The sequence below is a fragment of the Microcebus murinus genome, chromosome 16, assembly GCF_040939455.1.
Source record: "Microcebus murinus isolate Inina chromosome 16, M.murinus_Inina_mat1.0, whole genome shotgun sequence".
Classification (NCBI taxonomy): Eukaryota; Metazoa; Chordata; class Mammalia; order Primates; family Cheirogaleidae; genus Microcebus; species Microcebus murinus.
The window spans coordinates 68,314,383-68,335,948 of NC_134119.1; the positions used below are offsets into that span (position 1 = coordinate 68,314,383).

A 21,566-nucleotide genomic window follows, 5' to 3' on the forward strand; every position below is an offset into this window, starting at 1 on the left:
TGGAGGCATCACACTACCTGACTTTAAAATATATCACAAGTTTATAGCAACCAAAACATTGTATTACTATAAAAACAAACACCTAGACCAATGGAAAAGAATATAGAATCCAGAAATGAATCCACTTATTTACAGCCAATCGATTTTTGACAAAGGTGCCAAAAACTTACATTGAGGAAAGGACATTGTCTTCAACAGATGGTGCTGGGAAAAACGGACATCCGTATGCAGAAGAATGAAAGTAGGACTGGACGCAGTGGCTCACACCTGTAATCCTAGCACTCTGGAAGGCCAAGGTGGGCTGATTGTTTGAGCTCAGAAGTTTGAGACCAGCCTGAGCAAGAGCGAGATCCCATCTCTACTAAAAATACAAAGGAATTAGCTGGACAACTAAAAATATATAGAAAAAAAATTAACTGGGCATGGTGGCGTGTACCTGTTAGTCCCAGCTACTCGGGAGGCTGAGGCAGGAGGATCGCTTGAGCCCAGGAGTTTGAGGTTGCTGTGAGCTAGGCTGATGCCACAGCACTCTAGCCCAGAGTGAGACTCTGTCTCAAAAAAAAAAAAAAAAAAAGAGAAGAAGAACAATGAAACTAGACCCCACCAGCTCTCATCATATGCAAAAGTCAACTCAAAATGGATCAAAGGCTTAAACATAAGACTTGTAACTATAAAACCACTAGAAGAAAACATAGGGGAAGCACTCCAGGACATTGGTCTAGGCAAAGATTTTTATGGCTAACACCTCAAAAGTACAGGCAACACAAACAAATATAGACAAATGGGTCTATATTAAACTAAAAAGCTACTCGCACATACCATGGCAAGAAAAAAATAAAACAAAAAATAAACTAAAAATCTTCATCACAGCAAAGGAAACAATCAACGGAATGAAGAGACAACCTGTTGAATGGGAGAAAATGTTTGTAAACTATTCAGGTGACAAGGGACTAATAGCCAGAATATATAAGGAATTCAAATAACTCAACAGTAGAAATGCAAATAATGCCATTAAAAAGTGGGCAAACAGCTGAGAACAGTGGCACACGCCTGTAATCCTAGCATTCTGGGAGGCTAAGACAGGAGGATCGCTCAAGGTCAGGAGTTTGAAACCAGCCTGACCAAGAGCAAGACCCCGTCTCTATTATAAATAGAAAGAAATTAATTGGCCAACTAATATATATAGAAAAAATTAGCTGGGCATGGTGGCGCATGCCTGTAGTCCCAGCTACTCAGGAGGCTGAGGCAGGAGGATTGCCTGAGCCCAGGAGGTTGAGGTTGCTGTGAGCTAGGCTGATGCCATGGTACTTACTCTAGCCTGGGCAACAAAGGGAGACTCTGTCTCAAAAAAAGTAATAATAATAAATTTTTTAAAAGTGGGCAAATGATCTGAATAGACATTTTTCAGAAGACATTCAAATGGCCAACAGATATATTAAAAATGCTCAACATCACTAATCATCAGGGAAATGCAAATCAAAAGTGCAATGAGATATCATCTTACCCCAACTAGAATGGTTATTATTAAAAAGACAAAAAATTAATAGATGTTGGGAAAGATGGAGAGACAGAGTCTTTTTTTGAGACAGAGTCTCACTCTGTTACCCTGGCTAGAGTGGTGTGGCGTCAGCCTAGCTCACAGCAACCTCCAACTCCCGGGCCCAAGCCATCCTCCTGCCTCAGCCTCCTGAGTAGCTGGGACTACAGGCATGTACCACCATGCTCGGCTAATTTTTCCTATATGTTTTTAGTTGGCCAATTAATTTCTTTCTATTTTTAGTAGAGACGGGGTCTGGCTCTGCTCAGGCTGGTTTTGAACTCCTGACCTTGAGTGATCCACCCATCTCGGCGTCCCAGAGTGGTAGGATTACAGGCGTGAGCCACCGTGCCCGGCCGATCAGTAAGTTCTGGGGGTCTGCTGTCCAGCACAATGACCAGAGTTAATGATATCATCTTGCACACTGGAAGTTGGTCAAGAGAGTTAGTGATCTCGCATACACACAAATAGTAACCACGGAGATGGTGGAATGGAATGGCCAGCCAGTTCGTGGTGACCATTTAACAATATATGCATATAGCAAAACATCCTGAGGGTCACAGTAAGTATATTCAATTTTTATTTGTCAATTATACCTCAAAAAAATCTGGAAAAAAAATACCTGCAGAGCGGAGGAGAAGGAAGCAGGCGGGGCAGAGGTGGGCTGCTCTGGGAAGAGGTGTGTAGGGTAAGGGCTCTCTGCCTTAGGTTAATCATTTTCTTTCTGCCCCACCCGAGCGCTGTGAATTAGGCTTACTGTGTCCAATTACTGTTCTCTGCAGAGAACAACACTGCAGAGTAAAATAACTTGCTCAGGCCTTGCGTGGTGGCTCACGCCTGTAATCCTAGCACTCTGGGAGGCCGAGGCAGGCGGATCGCTCAAGGTCAGGAGTTCGAAACCAGCCTGAGCAAGAGCGAGACCCTGTCTCTACTAAAAATAGAAAGAAATTAATTGGCCAACTAAAAATATATAGAAAAAAATTAGCCAAGTATGGTGGCGCATGCCTGTAGTCCCAGCTACTCGGGAGGCTGAGGCAGGAGGATCGCTTGAGCCCAGGAGTTTGAGGTTGCTGTGAGCTAGGCTGACGCCACGGCACTCTAGCTGGGGCAAGAGAGTGAGACTCTGTCTAAAAAATAAAAAAATAATAATAAAATAAAATAACTTGCTCAAACTCAGGTGCTTTTTTTTTTTTTTAATGTGAAAATGGGAGCCACTCAGACTGCGTCCTCTCCCTGTCTCTCTCCCGAAGGAGGAGAAGGATCATCCGCGCTAAACAGCAGCGGCTACAAGGCCACATGGAGAGTGGCTTCTTGCTCCAGAGCACACTGTGCCCCCTCACCCTGGTGTCTCCTGCTCTGCGCATTTAGAGAACAAACTAGAGAGAGGATCCCTGACAATGTAGTCTTCAAACTCAGGCTCCCGATGGGGGCTGGGGCTGACCTACGAGCCCAGTGCTGCCCTCACGACACTGTGAGACTCCCCGGGCTACCAGGTCTCCTGTTTACACGGAGAACTGTCACTCGGGAACTGTCCCTGACATCTCCCTCCCCAGGGACGCCCTGGCTCTACTGGAGGTCGCAGGTTGTCACTCGTGGGTCTTGATCTCTGAGTACTCGGTGAAGCTGGTGGCCTCCTGGTCCTGAGACCTCCGGGGCCTCAGCCCATGGAAGCTGAGCGAGGCGTAATGGAGCTCCTGCTCCTCCTCCGAGGTGGCGGTGGCTGCAGGTGGCTCCTTTCTGTCGCCCTGAATGCAGGGGAGCAAAGGGGGTCAAATTAGGATGACGGTACCTGGGGGAGAGCAAGGAGGATCTACAGGTGAACCCGGAAACTAAGCACGGAGTCTCTCGTCTATGCATTCCAGAAACGCTGGCGGGGCCCTCCTTCGTTCGTTCATTCATACATTCATACAGCAAACACGTGGCAGTACCGATGCCTGGCCCTTGGCAGTGACTGCCGGTCTCATAAACTCCTCACAGCAATCCACTGGGGAGACGCTACTATCCCATTTACCGGGTGGAGAAACTGAGGCAAAGTACATGCCCCAATCACACATCTAATTAGTGGTCAGGCCGAGAGTCATGGCCAGGTCTGACTCCGGTGCCTGCCGTGGTCTGGACCAGCTCCCCTGTGCCACCCCTGAACATTCAGGGAAACTGAGCAGACACCATCCCTGCCCTCATGCAGCCTGCAGAGTGGAGAACCAGACAGTAAGGAACAGTCAATGAAGTTACTATCTAATTGCAAATTGTGATAGGATGCACAAGAGTCGGGTGGTGTGAGAAGGATAGGAGTTTGCTCAGACCTGTGCTGCCCTCAGGGTCCTCAGAGGGTCAGTTGTTCAAACACAACTGTGAAATTGAGCTGTGAGCCCAAGAAAGAAAGCATAACTGTGCAATGAAGGCGTTACTTTGCCCAGACAAAGGTTTGACCAAACAAAGGTGAGGGAATCTCTCACTAAAGAAAGCCCTTGGAATATCAGCCTGGTAGACATATCTTTGTTCATCTGGGAGCAACAGCCATGTCAGATAGTCTACGGCCTCAGTTTGACTCTGGAGGGTCTGGAGAATGAGGAATTGTCAGCCACATAGTGCCCCATGCCGATGTCACCAACCCCCAATAAATACCCTGGACACCAAGGCTCGGGCGGGCTCCCCAGATAACAATACTTTATGAGTGCTGTCACACATTGTGGCTGGCAGGATTCAGTGCTGCGTGTGGCTCCACTGGGAGAGGACGCCCAGCAGCTACGGGTGTTCTCTCTCCTAGCCCCTGCCCCACGCACCTCTTCCCGTCACTGATTTTCATCTCTGTCTGTCCCCCTTATAAACTAAACACTATCCCCATGACTATGGCAGCTTCCGCTGAGTGCTGTCATCCCTCTCCTGAATTATCAAACCTGAGAGTGGTCTTGGAGAGCCCTGGGCTCTGTAGACAATAATTATTTGGGGAGGCCCCCCCTGCTGTCCTGTGTTGAGGAGAGACAGCGATAAGGGACAAGGGGGTCAGGGGTCTGCAGAGAAAAGAGGACGGGGTAGGAAGGGTCCACTGGCGCTGAGCGCTGTGGCGGAGAAGGGGACCCTTGGGGAGGGTGGCCTCCAGGTCACGGGACTGGGGTCTGCACTGATGGGGACCCAGGAGGCACAGTTGATTTGGGGCATGATGATCCTCTAAGTCACCAGTTGGAATGTGGCCTCCCCAGATGGGACCCTGGCAGACAGAGGGCTCCTCACTCACCTGGGAGAGGGGACCCAGGGCGGAGGGTGCGTCCTTCCTGCAGGTCTTCACCCTGAGGGAGGGGCCAGGACCTTTCAGCCCCCGCTGGCTCAGAGCCTGGGGGGGGGCTCTTAACCCCCTGCTCAAAAAAAACGCTGGAAGGCTGCTGGGGGGGGCGTGGAAGTGAGGATATATCTAACCAGGTGCCTTCCACGATGAGAACAGGTGACCCTCCCAAGTGGTGGGATCAGAGGTGGGAACAGACCCCTGCTCTGATCCCAATTCTCTGGACCCCACCCTGGCCAGGTTCCCCCAGCGGGACTGGGTGGGATTCAGGACCCGCAGCCCTCCCCCGCCCCGCTCCTCCCCCGCCCCCAGGGACCACACTCACCTGAGCAAGACCAGGAAGGAGCACAGAGACAGCAGGGCAGCGACACCGGCCCCCACCAGGGCCCCCAGTGCGAATCCTCCCCTGGGCTCTGGCTTCCCTGCAGACCAGGGGCGCAGGGTGACGCCCCTCCGAGCCCCGGGACCCTCGTGTCCCCTCCCCCCACGGAACCTGAGCTCTGGGGTTCTCCTTTGCCCCGCAGCCCCATAGCAGGACCTCTGCCCCCTCCCCGTCCCACCAGGCCGCCCGCGCCACCCCGAGCTCCCCCAGCGCGGCAGGCTCCTCCCTCCCGGGCCCCAGCCCCGCGGGACTGACCTGGCAGCAGCAGGACGGCGCCGCTCCGCGTCCCGTGCACGTTCCAGGCCTCGCAGCTGAGCCTGAGGCCGGAGCTGAGGCGCCCTGGGAGGCTCAGGGAGCTGTTGGCCCAGGGCCCGGCTGCGCTGGGGGTGTCCGAGAAGGAGCCCTGGCTGCCGGTCCCCTCCCGCAGCCCCTCCCCCAGCCGCCAGCGCAGGGAGGGGGCGGGCTGCGCGCGGGAGCAGCAGCTGCAGTGCAGCCCCTCGGCCTCCCAGGAGCAGGAGGGGCCCAGCAGCTGCGGGGGGTCTGCGGGGACAAGGACCTCGCTCAGCACGGGCTTCTCCCCTCCTTATACCTTGGGGTTCTGGCCCCAGGTGCCCCGAACTCACAGTGCACAGAGAGACTCAGCGAGACGCGCCGGGAGCCCAGGGCGTGCTGGGCGTGGCAGGTGAATTCTCCTTCGTGCTCCGTTTGGACCTGGAGCAGCTCCAGGACCCCAGGCTCTGAGGGCTGGGACGGGCTCAGGGTCTGGTTCCCCCGGGCCCAGCTCAGCGTGGCTGGGGGGTTGCTCAGGGCGACACAGACTAGGCGCAGGCTTTGGCCCTCCAGGACCGAGAGGGACGTGTCATTCCCCAGGGGTTGCAGGACTAGGGAAGGGAAGAGGCAGAATCGATGCCCTGCTGAGGGCACAGGGACCCTCCTGTGTGGGGACAGACATCGGTCCCCCCATTTGGCTCTGAGAAGCCTGGTCCCTCTGTTCCCCTTTCCTACCCGTCCTGTTTGCTTGGGAAACCAGCACCGTCAGGTTCTCTGGAGGATCTGCACGGACACAGGGTGGCGCTCTAGACGGGCCAGGGCTTCCCTCTGGGCAAAGGGAAGGTCCCTGGAGACCCAGGTGGGGGGTGATGTGGGGTGGGAGGGGCGAAGTCACTCCCAGAGGCTCAGATGCCAATTGCCGAGGGTAAGAAGGCCTGGTCCCATAGGCCTGGGTTCCCAGCCCCCTCAGAGCTCAGGGGCCCTGACCCACGCTGCCCCCCCCTCCTCCCCCCAGGTCCCCAGGCCCTGCTGGTCACACTCACACTGCACGGAGAGCTCCAGGCTGCGGTTCTGGGAGCCAAGCCTGTTCTCCGCTCGGCAGGTGTAGCGCCCTGAGTCCCCAGCCCGCACCCTGGGCAGCTCCAGCTCCAGAGTTCTGGACCCCCTGGGGTGAGACCAAGACAGGACTCTGTCCCCCAGGAGCCAGCTCAGGGTGGCCCGGGGCCAGTTGTCAGCAGTGCAGAGGAGCCGCAGGAACTGGCCTTTCTGGGCTTGCACGAGTGGGACGGAGCCCTGGGCCTTCTGGGCTGGACACAGAAGCAGAGACAGAGTGACACAGAGGGTGAGCACACCCCCTCACCCTCACCCCAAAGCCTTTTCACCCAAAGAGGACTGGCCCCGCCCCTGCCCAGAGGGACCCCAGTACCTGGCCCGTTGTCCGTGGAAATGCTGACAACCAGGGGTTTGGGGGTGTCTGCAACAGGGTTGTGAGGGGGCTTCAGGGAGGGCTGCTTGTTCCCCAAAAGTGCTAATAACTCCCTCAGTGCAAAGAAAGTGTGACTTTCCCGGGGTAGAGCAGCGCCAGAGCACACGCGTGTGGACACAGAGTACATGCCATTCCCATGCGCACCCCAGGCCTAGGCCACATCCGGGACCCTGCAGATCCTCTCTGGACCTGCCCAAGCTCGGCGGTTTGCTGCCCCTCGGGGCTCCTCCGCCTCCCCATCCGCCAGGCCTGTCCCCACACCCCACAGTCCTCGCCACACTCACAGGCCACCCTGAGTCGGACAGTCTTCTGTGTGCTCACGCCACTTCCGGGGAAGCTCACTCGGCAGGTGAGGTTGGTGTCGTGGTCCTGGAGTTTCGGGGTGAGGCTCAGCACAGAGAAGTGGGAGGTGGCGGGTCTGGATCCTCGGGAGGAGAGGGCAGCCCCCGTCCAGGAGAAAGAAGGGGCTGGACATTCCTCGGAGGCCCAGTTAAACACACAGATGACTGTCACCGGCTGCCCGGGCTCCAGGGTCTCCGGGATGTAGACATCTGGCTGCTGAGTCAGGGCTGGGGCGGAGAGGGGCTCCTAGTGCCCTGAGAGCCCTCCCTGCTCAGCCCCTCACCCGTCGTCTGGGGGAGTCCCACCCCTTCCCATACCTGTCACTGCCAGAGAGAAGGCATTCTTGAAATTATAATTTATGTCGCTTCCTCTCTCCACCCGAAAGAAGTATTTGCCCGCATCTGTCCCCCGGACATCTCTGATCAGCAGGGAGCAGCTCTGGTTCTGGGGGTTCCCGAGGAGCTGGAAGCGGCCCTGTCGCCTCGTTTGCACCTCTCGGTTCGGGTTGTTTGTGGCCACTGGAGCACCAGTTCTTGAGTCGGTCCCTTCTCGGAACCAGTAGCCGTAAGCTGGGGTGGAGTCATTCCAGCCGCCCTGGGGGTGGGAGAAGGTGCAGGGCACGAAGACACACAGGCCGCTCTGCACTGAAACTGACTTCTGCACCTGAATGTCGTAACCTGGATGCTTCTGCTCGGAGCCTGGGGGAGACAGAGGCTCAGCTGCTGTCCCAGACCCCAGCTGGGCCCCCCCCCCAGACCCACTCACCCGCGCCCAGCACGGGCAGCAGCAGGGACAGAAGCAGCATCTCCAGCTCCGAGGGGCTGGGCCGCCTCGGGACCTCTGGCTCTGGGTGCGCCTGTCTGGGAAGGAAGCTGCTAACAGAGTCTGGGGGAGGGGCAGTGCCCAATCACACAAGAGGAACCTCAGGAACCGCCAATGTCCTAAAAGGTCCCCTCTCCAGACTTCTCCTTTTTGAGAAGGAAAAGCGGGGCAGAGGCCGTGAGGATCTGCCCCAAACCAGGGAGGCCACCCTGGGGAACTCTTGGGAGTGGGAGCCTGAGCAGGGTGCTCCTAGGGGACAGAGGGGAGCCATGGCCCAGGTGAGGTGACACAGGTATTCATTTATTCATTCATTCATTCTCCAGGCCAACCTCTACTCCATGCAGGGCTGAGGGCAAGGAGAACATGACCATCCAACCCCTGTCCCCAGGGGCTTCACCCTTGAGTGCCCCTAAACCCAGGGACCCCCAGGCTCCCCAAGGGCAATGGGCTGTCTCGGGGCATCTCCAAGGCCCACAGCGGGCTCCCAGGGCCATGGCGGGAAGCAGGGCAGTTGCAGGAGACCTGGCGCTCAGAAGGCCTCTCCCTTGGGGTTTAATGCTCTGAAGCTGCCATCTTGAAACTCACAAAGATTTTGTCTTTGAATTGGATTTTGTAAGTGAGGTCAACAGGGATCATGGAACCCACACTGGTGGGGTGTGGACCTGGAATCACACAATCTCGCCTTGTCACCTGCCTGTTTCATCAACCTCCCATACAGGTTCTTGGCCCCAGGCCACCTCCTTTAACCTTCCTGGGCACTGAGAGGATCTGGGTTGTGCTGAGTCGAAGGGACGGGACCCCAAGAATCTTGAGGATCCTCACTGCCCAACTGCCAGTGTCCCAGAGGCTCAGGGACTGGATATTCACTAGCAAATAAAAAACACCATGGACAAAATGGGGTATGTCCATACAATGGAAAGTATTCCACTATGGAAAGCAAGGAAGCACTGAGACCCGCTACAACATGGGTGGACCTGGAAACATTATACTAAGTGACAAGAGCCAGACATCCTTGCAGGATCCTTTCACGTAGAATGTCCAGAAGAGGCAAATTTATAGAGACAGGAAGTAGATCAGTGGTTGCCGGGGTAGGAAGATCTGGGGGTGAGGGGAGAATGGGAAGTGACTGTTTAATGGGTATATGGTTTCCAGAAAAATTCTGGAGCTGGAGGGAGGTGATGGTTGCACAACAATGTGAATGTCCCCAGTGCCAATGACTGTTATGCTTTAAAATGGTTAATTTTATTTTATGTATATTTTACTATAATTTTTTCATTTTATTTTTAACTGACAAAAATCATATGTATTTATGGGGTACATTTTCATGTTTTGATATAGATATATATTGTAGAATGAGTAAATAGGGCTAATTAACATATCTGTCACTTCACGTACTTATATTTTTGTGGTGAGAATATTTAAAATCTACTCTTTTAGGAATTTTGAAATATATACTACATTATTATTAACTGTCATCACCACGCTGTATATTAGAGGTCAAAAACTAGCTGGGCATGGAGGCACAGGCCTGTAATCCCAGGGACTAGGGAGGTTGAAGCAGGAGGGTCACTTGAGACCAGAAGCTGGAGACCAGACTGGGCGACATAGCCAGACCCTGTCTCTTAAAAATAATTAGCCAGGCGTGGTGGTGTGTGCTATTTTTAGTAGAGACAGGGTCTCGCTCTTGCTCAGGCTGGTCTCGAACTCCTGAACTCAGGCGATCCTCCTGCCTTGGCCTCCCAGAGTGCTGGGATTACAGATTTGAGCCACTGAGCTCGGCCAACATGAACTTTTGTAGATTCCACATATAAGTGAGAATATGCAGTATTTTTCTTTCTGTGCATGGCTTGTTTTGCTTAATATAATGACCTCCATGTTGCTGCAAATGACAGGATTTCATTCTTTTTTTTATGGCCAAATAGTATTCCATTGTGTATATAGATCAGATTTTCTTTAGCCATTTCTCTGTTGATGGACACTTACACTGATTCCATATCTTGGCTATTGTGAATCGTGCTGTACCAAACATGGGGGTGAAGATATCCCTTTGATACACTGATTTCCATTCTTTTAGATAAATACCCAGTAGTGGGATTGCTAGATGTTATGGTAGTTCTAGTTTTAGTTTTTTGAGAAATTTCCATACTGTTTTGCATAATGCCTATTTGAATTTATATTTTTACTGACAGTGTAGAAGAGTTCCCTTTTCTCCACATCCTTGCTAGTATATGCTATTTCTTGTCTTTTTGATGATAGCTATTCTAACTGGGGTAAGATGATGTCGCATTGTGGTTTTGATTTGCATTTCCCTGATGATTAGTGATGCTGAACACTTTTATTTTTTTGAGACAGAGTCTCACTCTGTTGCCCAGGCTAGAGTGCTGTGGCATCAGCCTAGCTCAGAGCAACCTCAGTCTCCTGGGCTCAAGCGATCCTCCTGCCTCAGCCTCCCGAGTAGCTGGGACCCCAGGCATGTACTACCATGCCCGGCTAATTTTTTCTATGTATATTTTTAGTTGTCCAGCTAGTTTCTTTGTATTTTTAGTAGAGATGGGGTCTCGTTCTTGCTCAGGCTGGTCTCGAACTCCTGAGCTCAAACAACCCACCCACCTCAGCCTCCCAGAGTGCTAGGATTACAGGCGTGAGCCACTGAGCTTGGCCTAAACATTTTTTAATATATCTATTGTCCATTTGTATGTCTTCTTTTTTTTTTTTTGAGACAGAGTCTCACTTTGTTGCCCAGGCTAGAGTGAGTGCCGTGGCGTCAGCCTAGCTCACAGCAACCTCAAACTCCTGGCTCAAGCAATCCTCCTGCCTCAGCCTCCCAAGTAGCTGGGACTACAGGCATGTGCCACCATGCCCAGCTAATTTTTTGTATATATATTAGTTGGCCAATTAATTTCTTTCTATTTATAGTAGAGACGGGGTCTCGCTCTTGCTCAGGCTGGTTTTGAACTCCTGACTTTGAGCAATCTGCCCGCCTCGGCCTCCCAGAGAGCTAGGATTATAGGCCTGAGCCACCGCGCCCGGCCTTGTATGTCTTCTTTTGAGAAATGTCTACTCAGGTCCTTTGCCCACTTTTTAATGAGATTTTATGTGGTTTTTGGTGGTGGTGTTGTTTCTTTCTTTCTTTTTAGATAGAGTCTTCTGTCACCCAAGCAAGAGTGCAGTGGCACTATCACAGTTCACTGTAACCTTGAACTCATGGCTCAAGCAATTGTCCCAGCTCAGCCTCCCAAGTAGATAGTATTGCATGTGTGCACCACCATGCCCAGCTGATTTTTTAAAATTTCTTTTTTTAAGGCAAGCATGAAAATGAGGTTTATTGAGGAGAGAAAGCTAGGATTATAGGGTAAGAGCCAGACAGGTTTAGAGAGCATGATACATATGCCACAGATGATGACCGGACCCACTGTTGCATCAAAGGGAGAGCCAAAGGAAGGGTGCAAAAAAAGAAATACAAGTTTCTTGTATAGATGGGCTCTCACTTTGTTGCCCAGGCTGGTCTCGAACTCCTGGCCCCTAGTGATCCTCCTGCATTGGCCTCCCAAAGTGCTGGTATTACAGGCATGAGCCACCATTCTCAGCCAAGTTTATTTGTTTTTTGTTGTTGAGTTGTTTGAGTTCCTTCTATTTTCTAGCTGTCAGTCCCTTGTTGGATAAATAATTTGCAAATATTTTCTTCCATTCAACAGGCTATTTTTTCACTCTGTTGATTACTTCTTTTGCTGTACAGAAACTTTTTAGTTTAATATAGTCCCATTTGTCTATTTTTATTTGTGTTGTCTGTGCTTTTGAGATTTTAGCCATAAAATCTTTGCCTAGACCAATATCCTGGAGTGTTTCCCCTATTTTTCTTACAGTAGTTTTATAGTTTCTGGCCTTAAGTGTAAGTCTTTGATCCACTTTGACTTGACTTTTTTGTATGGTGAAAATTAGGAGTCTAGTTTCTTTCTTTTGCATATGGATATCCAATTTTCCCAGCACCATTTATTGAAGAAGGTGCCCTTTCCACATTGTATGTTCTTGACTTATTTTTCAAAACTTAGTTGGCTGTAAGTATGTGGATTTATTTCTGGATTCTCTATTTTATTCCATTCATCTAGGTGTTTGTTTTTATAGCATTACCATGCTGTTTTGGTTACTACAGACTAGTAGTATATTTTAAAGTCAGATAGTGTGATACCATCAGCTTTGTTCTTTTTGCTCAGAATGTTTTTGGCTATTTGGTCTCTTTTTTGGTTCTGTATGAATTTTAGGATGGTTTTTTCTATTTTCATGAAAAATTACTGTCATTTTGATTGGGATTGGATTGAGTCCGTAGATATTAGTTATTCCAATCCATGAACATGGGATGTCTTTCCATTCATTTGTGTCCTCTTCACTTTCTTTCATTAGTGTTTTGTAGTTTTCCTTGCAGAGTTCTTTCACCTCCTTGGTTAACTTTATTCCTGAACATTTTTATAAATTGGTAGCTATTATAAATAAGATTGCTTTCTTGGTTTCTTTTTTAACTAGTTCATTATTGGTGTATAGAAACTCTATTGATTTTTTTTTTATTGTCACTCTGTTGCCCCGGATAGAGTGCCGTGATGTCAGCCTAGCTCACAGCAACCCCAAACTCCTGGGCTCAAGCAATCCTACTGCCTCAGCCGCCAGAGTAGCTGGGACTACAGGGATGCGCCACCATGCCTGGATAATTTTTTCTACATATTTTTAATTGGCCAATTAATTTTGTTCTATTTTTTTAGTAGAGACGGGGTCTCACTCTTGCTGGGACTGGTTTCAAACTCCTGACCTTGAGTGATCCTCCCGCCTTGGCCTCCCAGAGTGCTAAGATTACAGGTGTGAGCCACCACACCCGGCCCATCCTGGGTTTTTATGTTCAACTGTGTGGAAATGTCATTAGCCTTCATACCTTGAAGGTATGGGTATGGGGCAGAACCCTCTCTGGAATGACCATCTTCTGACCCACAATCAGAAAAATGGGAGAAGATTAGTCAGTTTCCTGAGGCCCAACACATTGACATTATAATGACCGTAGCAAGGGCTGCTACGGTCATCCATGGGCCAGGAACCATGGATGACAACCACTATCGTACATAGCATAGCACCGCAAAACCCAATTCAAAGATAACAAAGACCTTGGTGGATCATGCCTATAATCCCAGCCATTTGGGAGGTCGAGGAGGGAGGATGGCTTGAGGCCCCGAGTTCTAGACCAGCTTGAACAACATAGTGAGCCTCTGTCTCTACCAAGAAAAAAAAAATTAGCCAGTATGGCCCAAGCCTGTAGTCCTAGTTACTCGGGAGGCTGAGCCAGGAGAATTGTTTGAGTCCAGGGTTTGAGGCTGCAATGAGCTGTGATCCTGTCAGTGGACTGTAGCCTGGGAAACATAGCAAGACCTCATCTTGGAAAAAAAAAAAAAAGATAATATTAAGAATTTCAGGCCGGGCGCGGTGGCTCACACCTGTAATCCTAGCTCTCTGGGAGGCCGAGGAGGGCGGATTGCTCGAGGTCAGGAGTTCGAAACCAGCCTGAGCAAGAGCGAGACCCCGTCTCTACTATAAATAGAAAGAAATTAATTGGCCAAATAATATATATAGAAAAAATTAGCCGGGCATGGTGGTGCATGCCTGTAGTCCCAGCCACTTGGGAGGCTGAGGCAGGAGGATTGCTTGAGCCCAGGAGTTTGAGGTTGCTGTGAGCTAGGCTGATGCCATGGCACTCACTCTAGCCTAGGCAACAAAGCGAGACTCTGTCTCAAAAAAAAAAAAAAAAAAAAAAGAATTTCAAGATGGAGGGGGTCATGATGGGCAGCAAGATGGCGTCTGCCAGCAGGGTTGTCCAGGTAGTCAAGCCACACACTTTATTAATAAGATTTCCTGACAGAAGAGACAATCCTAAACCCAATGTATCGGAAGCTTTGAGATCAGCAGGGTTACCATCTCACTCTTCTGCAATTTCCCATCATTCTAGGGGAAGTGAATCACCACATTTGCTGATGGATCAGGGTCCACCAGACACTGCAGAAATAATAAAAACATTGCCTCAGAAATATAGAAGGAAACTTGTGTCTCAAGAAGAAATTGAATTTATCCAACATGGAGGTCCAGAGTAATCACCGTGGCTGCTGTTTGTCATCAGACAGAAGAATTACTTTACAATAAATGACTTCTAAAATGAAAAATGAGAAATTGTATATTAAGCAACTTTAATAAATATTCTGTAAAAAAATTAGATATAGAAAATTTAAATGGACACTTGTATCTCCTAATTTATGTATCTTGGTCAGCTTCTCCACAAGCTTACCTAATTAATTGTTTATATACTTTATACTTATTAAAGTATGCATTTTTAAATGTTAGCCTATTTACTCTTGATCATCAAATATTACCAGTGTTGAACTATTAAAAGCACACAAGGTCTAGTAAAGTATAATAGGCTTCCCATAAGTTCACTTTTCTTGCTGTTTCTGTTTAGACATGTAAAGAATTTATCAGGTAGAATTGCTGTTTTAGGGACATGATTTTCCTGACATTGGATAAAGATCAGTGAAATAATGACTCCATTACTTGTTCTTAATTCTCTAACATTTTTTCATTCACAAGTTTACTGGAGTATAACTGGCTTAATAAGTATATCCTACTCTAAATGATAAAAATATAGCCAAGATAAAACAGGTGCCTAAGGTATTAAGACTGAGGGGGCCAGGCACTATGGTTAACGCCTATAATCCTAGCACTTTGGGAGGCTGAGGCACGTGGATCACTTGAGGCCAGAAGTTTGACACCAGCCTGAGAAACATAGCGAGACCCCATCTCTACAAAAAATTAAAAAAATTAGATGGTCATGGTGGTGTGCCTGTAGTCCCAGCTATCTGGGAGGCTGAGGCAGGAGGATTGCTTGAGCCCAATAGTTTGAGGTTGCAGTGAGCTATGATTAAGTCACTGCATTCTAGTCTAGGCAAAAGAGCAAATCTCTATCTCAAAAAAAAAAAAAAAAAAAAGACTGAGGAAATTACACAAAAGATTATTTGTAACCTATATTCAAAACAAAGAGTATAAAGTGGAAAATAAGCAATCAAAATGAATATAGCAGAAGATTCCTGAAAGGCATTTGTAAAAAAAAAATGAGTACAGCATAGGCATAAATGTTTCACTAGAAATTGCAATTTATTATGTTTTGGGGGTAAGGTTTGTTCTTTGGTTTATTTTATTGTTTTGATTGTGATCATGTATGGAAATTCTGATAACCATTAACTTTCTCAAACTTAATGTTGAAAAGCCTCATAAATCAAACTAAATATTTACCTTATTAAGTAACTTCTGAATCTTTAATAGGGCTTTCCTGTGCCAAGTGTATGTATATTGTGAAAGTAAAGCCTCACAAAGCTAAACAAATTCTCTTTCCTTACCTTTAAAAAAAAAAACAACAGAATTTCAAGATGGAAACATCAAAGCATTAAACTCCAAAGGACAGGCCTTCTTTTTTTTTTTTTTTTTTTTTTTGAGACAGAGTCTCACTCTGTTGCCCAGGCTAGAGTGAGTGCCGTGGCATCAGCCTAGCTCACAGCAACCTCAATCTCCTGGGCTCAAGCAATCCTCCTGCCTCAGCCTCCTGAGTAGCTGGGACTACAGGCATGTGCCACGATGCCCGGCTAATTTTTTCTATATATTTTTAGTTGGCCAATTAATTTCTTTCTATTTTTAGTAGAGACGGGGTCTCACTTTTGCTCAGGCTGGTTTCGAACTCCTGACCTCGAGCGATCCTCCCGCCTCGGCCTCCCAGAGAGCTAGGATTACAGGCGTGAGCCACCGCGCCCGGCAGGACAGGCCTTCTGAGCCCCTGCTCTTGTGCAGCTGCCCTGCTTCCTGCCGTGGAGCTGGGAGCCTGCTGTGGGCCTCGGAGATGCCCTGAGACTGGCAGGACAGATCAGTGCCTTTGGAGAGCCCGGGGGTTCCCTAGGTTTGGGGGCACTTGAAGATGAGGCCCCTGGGGGCAGGGCTTAGCTCCTCACCTTCTCTTTTGCCGCCAGCCCTTCATGGTTTGCAGATGTTGGCCTGGAAAATGAATGAATGCATGAATGAATGGGAGTCTTTCTCACTTTACCTGGGCCATGGCTCCTCTTTGTGTCCCCCCCCCCAAGGGTTCCCTGCTGGGGCACCAGCCCCCCAGAGCCTTCCCCAGGGGTAGGTTGGGGCCCCTGCCATGCTGCTTCCCTCTCACAAAGGAGAAGTCTGGAGAGGGGACTTTTCAGGACATTGGCGGTTCCTGAGGTTCCTCTGAGTGATTGGGCACTGCCCCTCCCCCAGACCCTCTTAGCAGCTTCCTTCCCAGACAGGCGCACCCATAGCCAGAGGTCCCGAGGTGGCCCAGCCCCTCGGAGCTGAGGATGCTGCTTCTGTCCCTGCTGCTGCCCGTGCTGGGCGCGGGTGAGTGGGTCTGGGGCCGGGGGGGCCCAGCTGGGGTCTGGGACAGCAGCTGAGCCTCTGTCTCCCCCAGGCTCCGAGCAGAAGCATCCAGGTTACGACATTCAGGTGCAGCAGTCAGTTTCAGTGCAGAGCGGCCTGTGTGTCTTCGTGCCCTGCACCTTCTCCCACCCCTGGGGCGGCTGGACAGACTCTACCCCAGCTTACGGCTACTGGTTCCGAGAAGGGACCGACTTAAGGACTGGTGCTCCAGTGGCCACAAACAACCCGAACCGAGAGGTGCAAACGTGTCCACGGGGCCGCTTCCAGCTCCTCGGGAACCCCCAGAACCAGAGCTGCTCCCTGCTGATCAGAGATGTCTGGCCGTTAGACGCGGGCAAATACTTCTTTCGGGTGGAGAGAGGAAGCGACATAAATTATAATTTCAGGAATGCGTTCTCTCTGGCAGTGACAGGTATGGGAAGGGTGGGACTCCCCCAGGCGACGGGTGAGGGGCTGAGCAGGGAGGGCTCTCAGGGCACTAGGAGCCCCTCTCTGCCCCAGCCCTGACTCAGCAGCCAGATGTCTACATCCCGGAGACCCTGGAGCCCGGGCAGCCAGCGACAGCCATCTGTGTGTTTAACTGGGCCTCCGAGGAATGTCCAGCCCCTTCTTTCTCCTGGACGGGGGCTGCCCTCTCCTCCCGAGGATCCAGACCCGCCACCTCCCACTTCTCTGTGCTGAGCTTCACCCCGAAACGCCAGGACTACGACACCGACCTCACCTGCCGAGTGACCTTCCCCGGAAGTGGCGTGAGCACACAAAAGACTGTCCGACTCAGGGTGGCCTGTGAGTGTGGCAAGGACTGTGGGGTGTGGGGACAGGCCGGGCGGATGGGGAGGCGGAGCAGCCCTGAGGGGCAGCGAATGGCTCCCAGCTCAGGCGGGTCCGGAGAGGACGCCAGAGGGTCCCGGATGTGGCCTAGGCCCTGGGGTGCGGATGGGAATGGGGTGTACTCTCTGTCTACACTCGGGTGCTCTGGCGCTGCCTTGTCACTTCTCTTCCCCGGGAAATCACAGTTTCTTTGCCCTGAGGGAGGGGTTAGCACTTTTGGGGAACAAGCAGCCCTCCCTGAAGCCCCTCACAACCCTGTTGCAGACGCCCCCAGAGCCCTGGTTGTCAGCATTTCCACGGACAACGGGCCAGGTACTGGGGTCTCTCCGGGCTGGGGCGGGGCCAGTCCTCTTTGGGTGAAAAGGCTTTGGGGTGAGGGTGCGGGATGTGCTCAGCCTCTCTGTCACTCTGTCTCTGTCTGTGTCTCTGTCTCTGTGTCCAGCCCAGAAGCCCCAGGGCACCGTCCCACTCGTGCAAGCCCAGAAAGGCCAGTTCCTGCGGCTCCTCTGCACTGCTGACAGCTGGCCCCCGCCCATGCTGAGCTGGCTCCTGGGGGACAGAGTCCTGTCTTGGTCCCACCCCTGGGGAGCCAGAAACTTGGAGCTGGAGCTGCCCGGGGTGCGGGCTGGGGACTCAGGGCGCTACACCTGCCGAGCGGAGAACAGGCTTGGCTCCCAGAACCGCAGCCTGGAGCTCTCCGTGCAGTGTGAGTGTGACCAGCAGGGCCTGGGGACCTGGAGGGAGAGGGGCGGGCGCAGGGTGGGTCAGGGCCCCTGAGCTCTGAGGGGACTGGGAACCCAGGCCTATGGGACCAGGCCTTCTTACCCTTGGGCAATTGGCATCTGAGCCTCTGGGAGTGACTTCGCCCCTCCCACCCCACATCACCCCCCACCTCGGTCTCCAGGGACCTTCCCTTTGCCCAGAGGGAAGCCCTGGCCCGTCTAGAGCGCCACCCTGTGTCCGTGCAGATCCTCCAGAGAACCTGACGGTGCTGGTTTCCCAAGCAAACAGGACGGGTAGGAATCGGGGACAGAGGGACCAGGCTTCTCAGAGCCAAATGGGGGGACCGATGTCTGTCCCCACACAGGAGGGTCCCTGTGCCCTCAGCAGGGCATCGATTCTGCCTCTTCCCTTCCCTAGTCCTGCAAACCGTGGGGAATGACACATCCCTCCCGGTCCTGGAGGGCCAAAGCCTGCGCCTAGTCTGTGTCGCCCTGAGCAATCCCCCGGCCAGGCTAAGCTGGACCCGGGAGAGCCAGACCCTGAGCCCGTCCCATCCCTCAGAGCCTGGGGTCCTGGAGCTGCTCAAGGTCCAAACGGAGCACGAAGGAGAATTCACCTGCGGCGCCCAGCACGCCCTGGGCTCCCTGAAAGTCTCGCTGAGCCTCTCTGTACACTGTCATTTCGGGGGCACCTGGGGCCAGAACCCCAAGGTATAAGGAGGGGAGAAGCCCGTGCTGAGTGCAGTCCTCTGTCCCCGCAGACCCCTGCAGCTGCTGGGCCCCTCTTGCTCCTGGGAGGCCGAGGGGCTGCGCTGCAGCTGCTGCTCCCGCGCCCAGCCCGCCCTGTCCCTGCGCTGGCGGCTGGGGGAGGGGCTGCGGGAGGGGACCGGCAGCCAGGGCTCCTTCTCGGACACCCCCAGCCCGGCCGGGCCCTGGGCCAACAGCTCCCTGAGCCTCTCAGGGGGGCTCAGCTCCGGCCTCAGGCTCAGCTGCGAGGCCCGGAACGTCCACGGGTCGTGGAACCCTTTTGCTGCTGGACTGTGGGGACCTCTGTCGGGGGAGGCCTGGGCACGTGTCACCCATCCAGGGAAGCAGGGGGTCCGGGGAACCCACGCCCAAGGGGTTGGAAGAGGAAGAAGGCGGGACTGTGGTTTCCCAGGTGAAGCTGGCTCATCCCACTGTGCCGTGGGGAAACCGGGGCCCGTGGCAGAGGTGACTCTGGTGGCCATCGGGGCTGTGACTGTGAAGATCCTGCTTCTCTGCCTCTGCCTCATCTTCCTCAGGTGAGTGCGGCCCCAGCGACTAAGGCGACAGGTAGGAGGGCTGGGGACACGACCCTGATCCCCACAGCCCTGTGCTGGACGAAGTAGAAAGGGGCACGAGGGCCTGGGCCAGCAGGGGCTGAGCGGGTGGTGAGATCCCACATGGCCAGTGGTGTCTGTCCCCAGCTCTGGACAAGGGTCCAGGGAGTGAGGTTTCTGCTGTCATCGAGGGGGCCTTGGGGGCTAGACCTGCTCTCTCCTCCTCAGTCCCCTCATGCCCCTGACAGGGCTCAGGATGGTGAGGCTGCTGCCCTCTGCACCCTGGTCCTGCCCCATGACAGGCCCTGGTCTGTTCCCTCAGAGTGAGGTCCCGCAGGGGGAAGGTGGACCGGGCAGCAATGGCCATGGAGGATGTAGACACTGTCACAGGCTAATCCCTCAGGTGAGTGACTTGGCAATTCACCCTCCCACATTCCGCTGGACACCTCCTCCATGATGGCCTCCAGGGTTGCTCTGCTCAGCATGGCCAAGGCTGAGCGGCTCATCTCCTCCCCAAGCCCCCTTGTCCTGCCAGGACCCCAGTCCCGCTGATGATTGGGTGGCTGAGTCTCTATATGCAGATCCAGGGTGAGGTTCCTCACCTTCACCCCCTCCCCCACATCCATATGTCACTCACACTTGTCCCTCCTTCTCCTGAGCACGGCTCATCCCGGTGCCCTTTCTCCACCCTGGTCATTCCTGCGGCCTCACCTCCTCCCTGCTCCCTGAGTCCACCCCACCCCTGCCTCCGTCTCTCCCCAGCACAGGCCTCCAGACTGGGCCTCCAGATACATCCTCATCCGGCCCCGCGCAGTGTGGACGGCCGTGCCTCCCCCATTGCTAGAGAACGAGGTGCAAACGCCATGGCTGGGACTGGGTCCTCGCAGGGTCTGTCCCCTGCCGGACTGTCCTCCTGATTCCTCCCTTCCCTGCATCTCCCAATATGTCCCCACAACCCCTGGGCCAAGTCCTCTGCGATCTGACACTTTGCATGTGCAGTTCCTCCTCCTGAAACGCCCTTCCCTCCCCATTTCTGCCTGTACGTCCTGCTCATCCTTCAGGCTCAGCCTTAAATGTCACTCAGGGTAGTGTGTCTTCCTTGTGTGCTTCTGCGTGGCAAAGGGACGCTCAGTCCTTCAGCCATTCATAGACTCGTTCAGGAGGAATTATTGAACACCTACTACGTGCCAAGACTGTCACAGTGCGAGAGTCGCGTGGTGAATATAACTTCAACAACATCCAAAGCCTTGAACAGTCGCGCTTCCAAAGAGGAGGTGCAAGAAGCCGATGAGCACATGGAAGGATGTCAACGTCACAGTCATTTGGAAAATACAAATCAAAATTACAAATGAGATGCGACTGTACTCCCACTGGGATAGCTGTGATTTAAAGGAAAGAAGAATAACAATAAATGTTTGCAAAGTTGTGGAGAAATTGGAATCCTTTTGCAATGCATGTAAAATGGTGTAATCCTGTGGAAAACCCCTTGGTATTTCCTCCAGAAGTTAAACATACAATTTCCGAGTGACCAGGGATCCACTCCCAGATCCACTCCCGGCCCGAGCGTGCGGCAGTATTCATGGCTACTGCGTTATTTGCAGTAGCCAAACGGCAGAGACAGCCCAGTGCCCGTTGACAGATCAATGGAGAGACAGAAAGTGCTACATCCATAAAATGTGACATTCTGATGTCATAGAAAGGAGTGGATTGAGATCTAGCGCGTGTCACAGCACGCAGGGACATGTGCTCAGTGAAGGAAGCTGGACACAGAGGGACACGTAGTGTCATCGCTCTGCTAGGACAGGCGCGTGGGTGGAAACCGAAACTAGGATGGGGGCCAGCAGCTGGGGACAGGGTGGGGATGGGGAGGGGCCGGGCAGCTGGTGCAGTGTTTCCCTTTGGGATGATGAGAAAGTTCTGGAAATAGTGGTGATGTTTGCACAGTGTTGGAAATGTGCTTCATGCTACTGAATTGTACGGTATACAATGTAAAGAATGTCAAATCGTATGTCACATATAGTCTACCGAAATGTAAAAGAAAGCAAAAAATAGCTCTTTCGTCAACGTGCTGTCATTCTGGAGGCAAAAAGGAAAAAACAAATGACAAACGAGAAGTCT

At 52.2% G+C, this 21,566-nt stretch overlaps 2 protein-coding genes and 2 pseudogenes across 6 annotated transcripts; 2 read left to right on the plus strand and 2 right to left on the minus strand.

The window, feature by feature from the left end:
• Positions 1-2,715: 2,715 nt before the first annotated feature.
• LOC105865629 (sialic acid-binding Ig-like lectin 11) lies at positions 2,716-8,156 on the minus strand. Of its 2 annotated transcripts, XM_012754338.3 has the most exons (11): positions 8,063-8,156; positions 7,615-7,995; positions 7,240-7,524; positions 6,896-6,943; positions 6,513-6,776; positions 6,205-6,252; positions 5,823-6,080; positions 5,455-5,739; positions 5,143-5,239; positions 4,773-4,824; positions 2,716-3,282 (listed from the first exon to the last, which is right to left on the minus strand). In XM_012754338.3, the coding sequence occupies exons 1-11, from the start codon at positions 8,100-8,102 to the stop codon at positions 3,124-3,126; spliced, it is 1,917 nt and encodes a 638-aa protein (XP_012609792.2). In that variant the 5' UTR covers positions 8,103-8,156; the 3' UTR covers positions 2,716-3,123. The 2 variants fall into 2 exon arrangements, with proteins under 2 accessions (XP_012609792.2, XP_075849346.1); XM_075993231.1 differs by lacking the exon at positions 6,896-6,943.
• Positions 2,748-2,944, minus strand: LOC142861419 (uncharacterized; annotated as a pseudogene).
• Positions 8,157-13,929: 5,773 nt separating the features above from the next.
• LOC105865588 (alpha-ketoglutarate dehydrogenase component 4 pseudogene) lies at positions 13,930-14,376 on the plus strand (annotated as a pseudogene).
• Positions 14,377-16,484: 2,108 nt separating this feature from the next.
• Positions 16,485-20,882, plus strand: LOC105865538 (sialic acid-binding Ig-like lectin 16). Of its 4 annotated transcripts, XM_075993235.1 has the most exons (10): positions 16,485-16,555; positions 16,626-17,006; positions 17,096-17,380; positions 17,690-17,737; positions 17,868-18,131; positions 18,394-18,441; positions 18,566-18,825; positions 19,339-19,430; positions 19,771-19,851; positions 20,211-20,882. In XM_075993235.1, exons 1-9 carry the CDS (start codon positions 16,516-16,518, stop codon positions 19,841-19,843), a joined length of 1,491 nt encoding a protein of 496 aa, XP_075849350.1. In that variant the 5' UTR covers positions 16,485-16,515; the 3' UTR covers positions 19,844-19,851; positions 20,211-20,882. The 4 variants fall into 4 exon arrangements, with proteins under 4 accessions (XP_075849350.1, XP_075849347.1, XP_075849348.1 ...); XM_075993232.1 differs by lacking the exon at positions 18,566-18,825 and having other exon boundaries at positions 19,307-19,430; XM_075993233.1 differs by lacking the exon at positions 18,566-18,825 and having other exon boundaries at positions 19,307-19,430; positions 20,216-20,882.
• Positions 20,883-21,566: the final 684 nt, after the last annotated feature.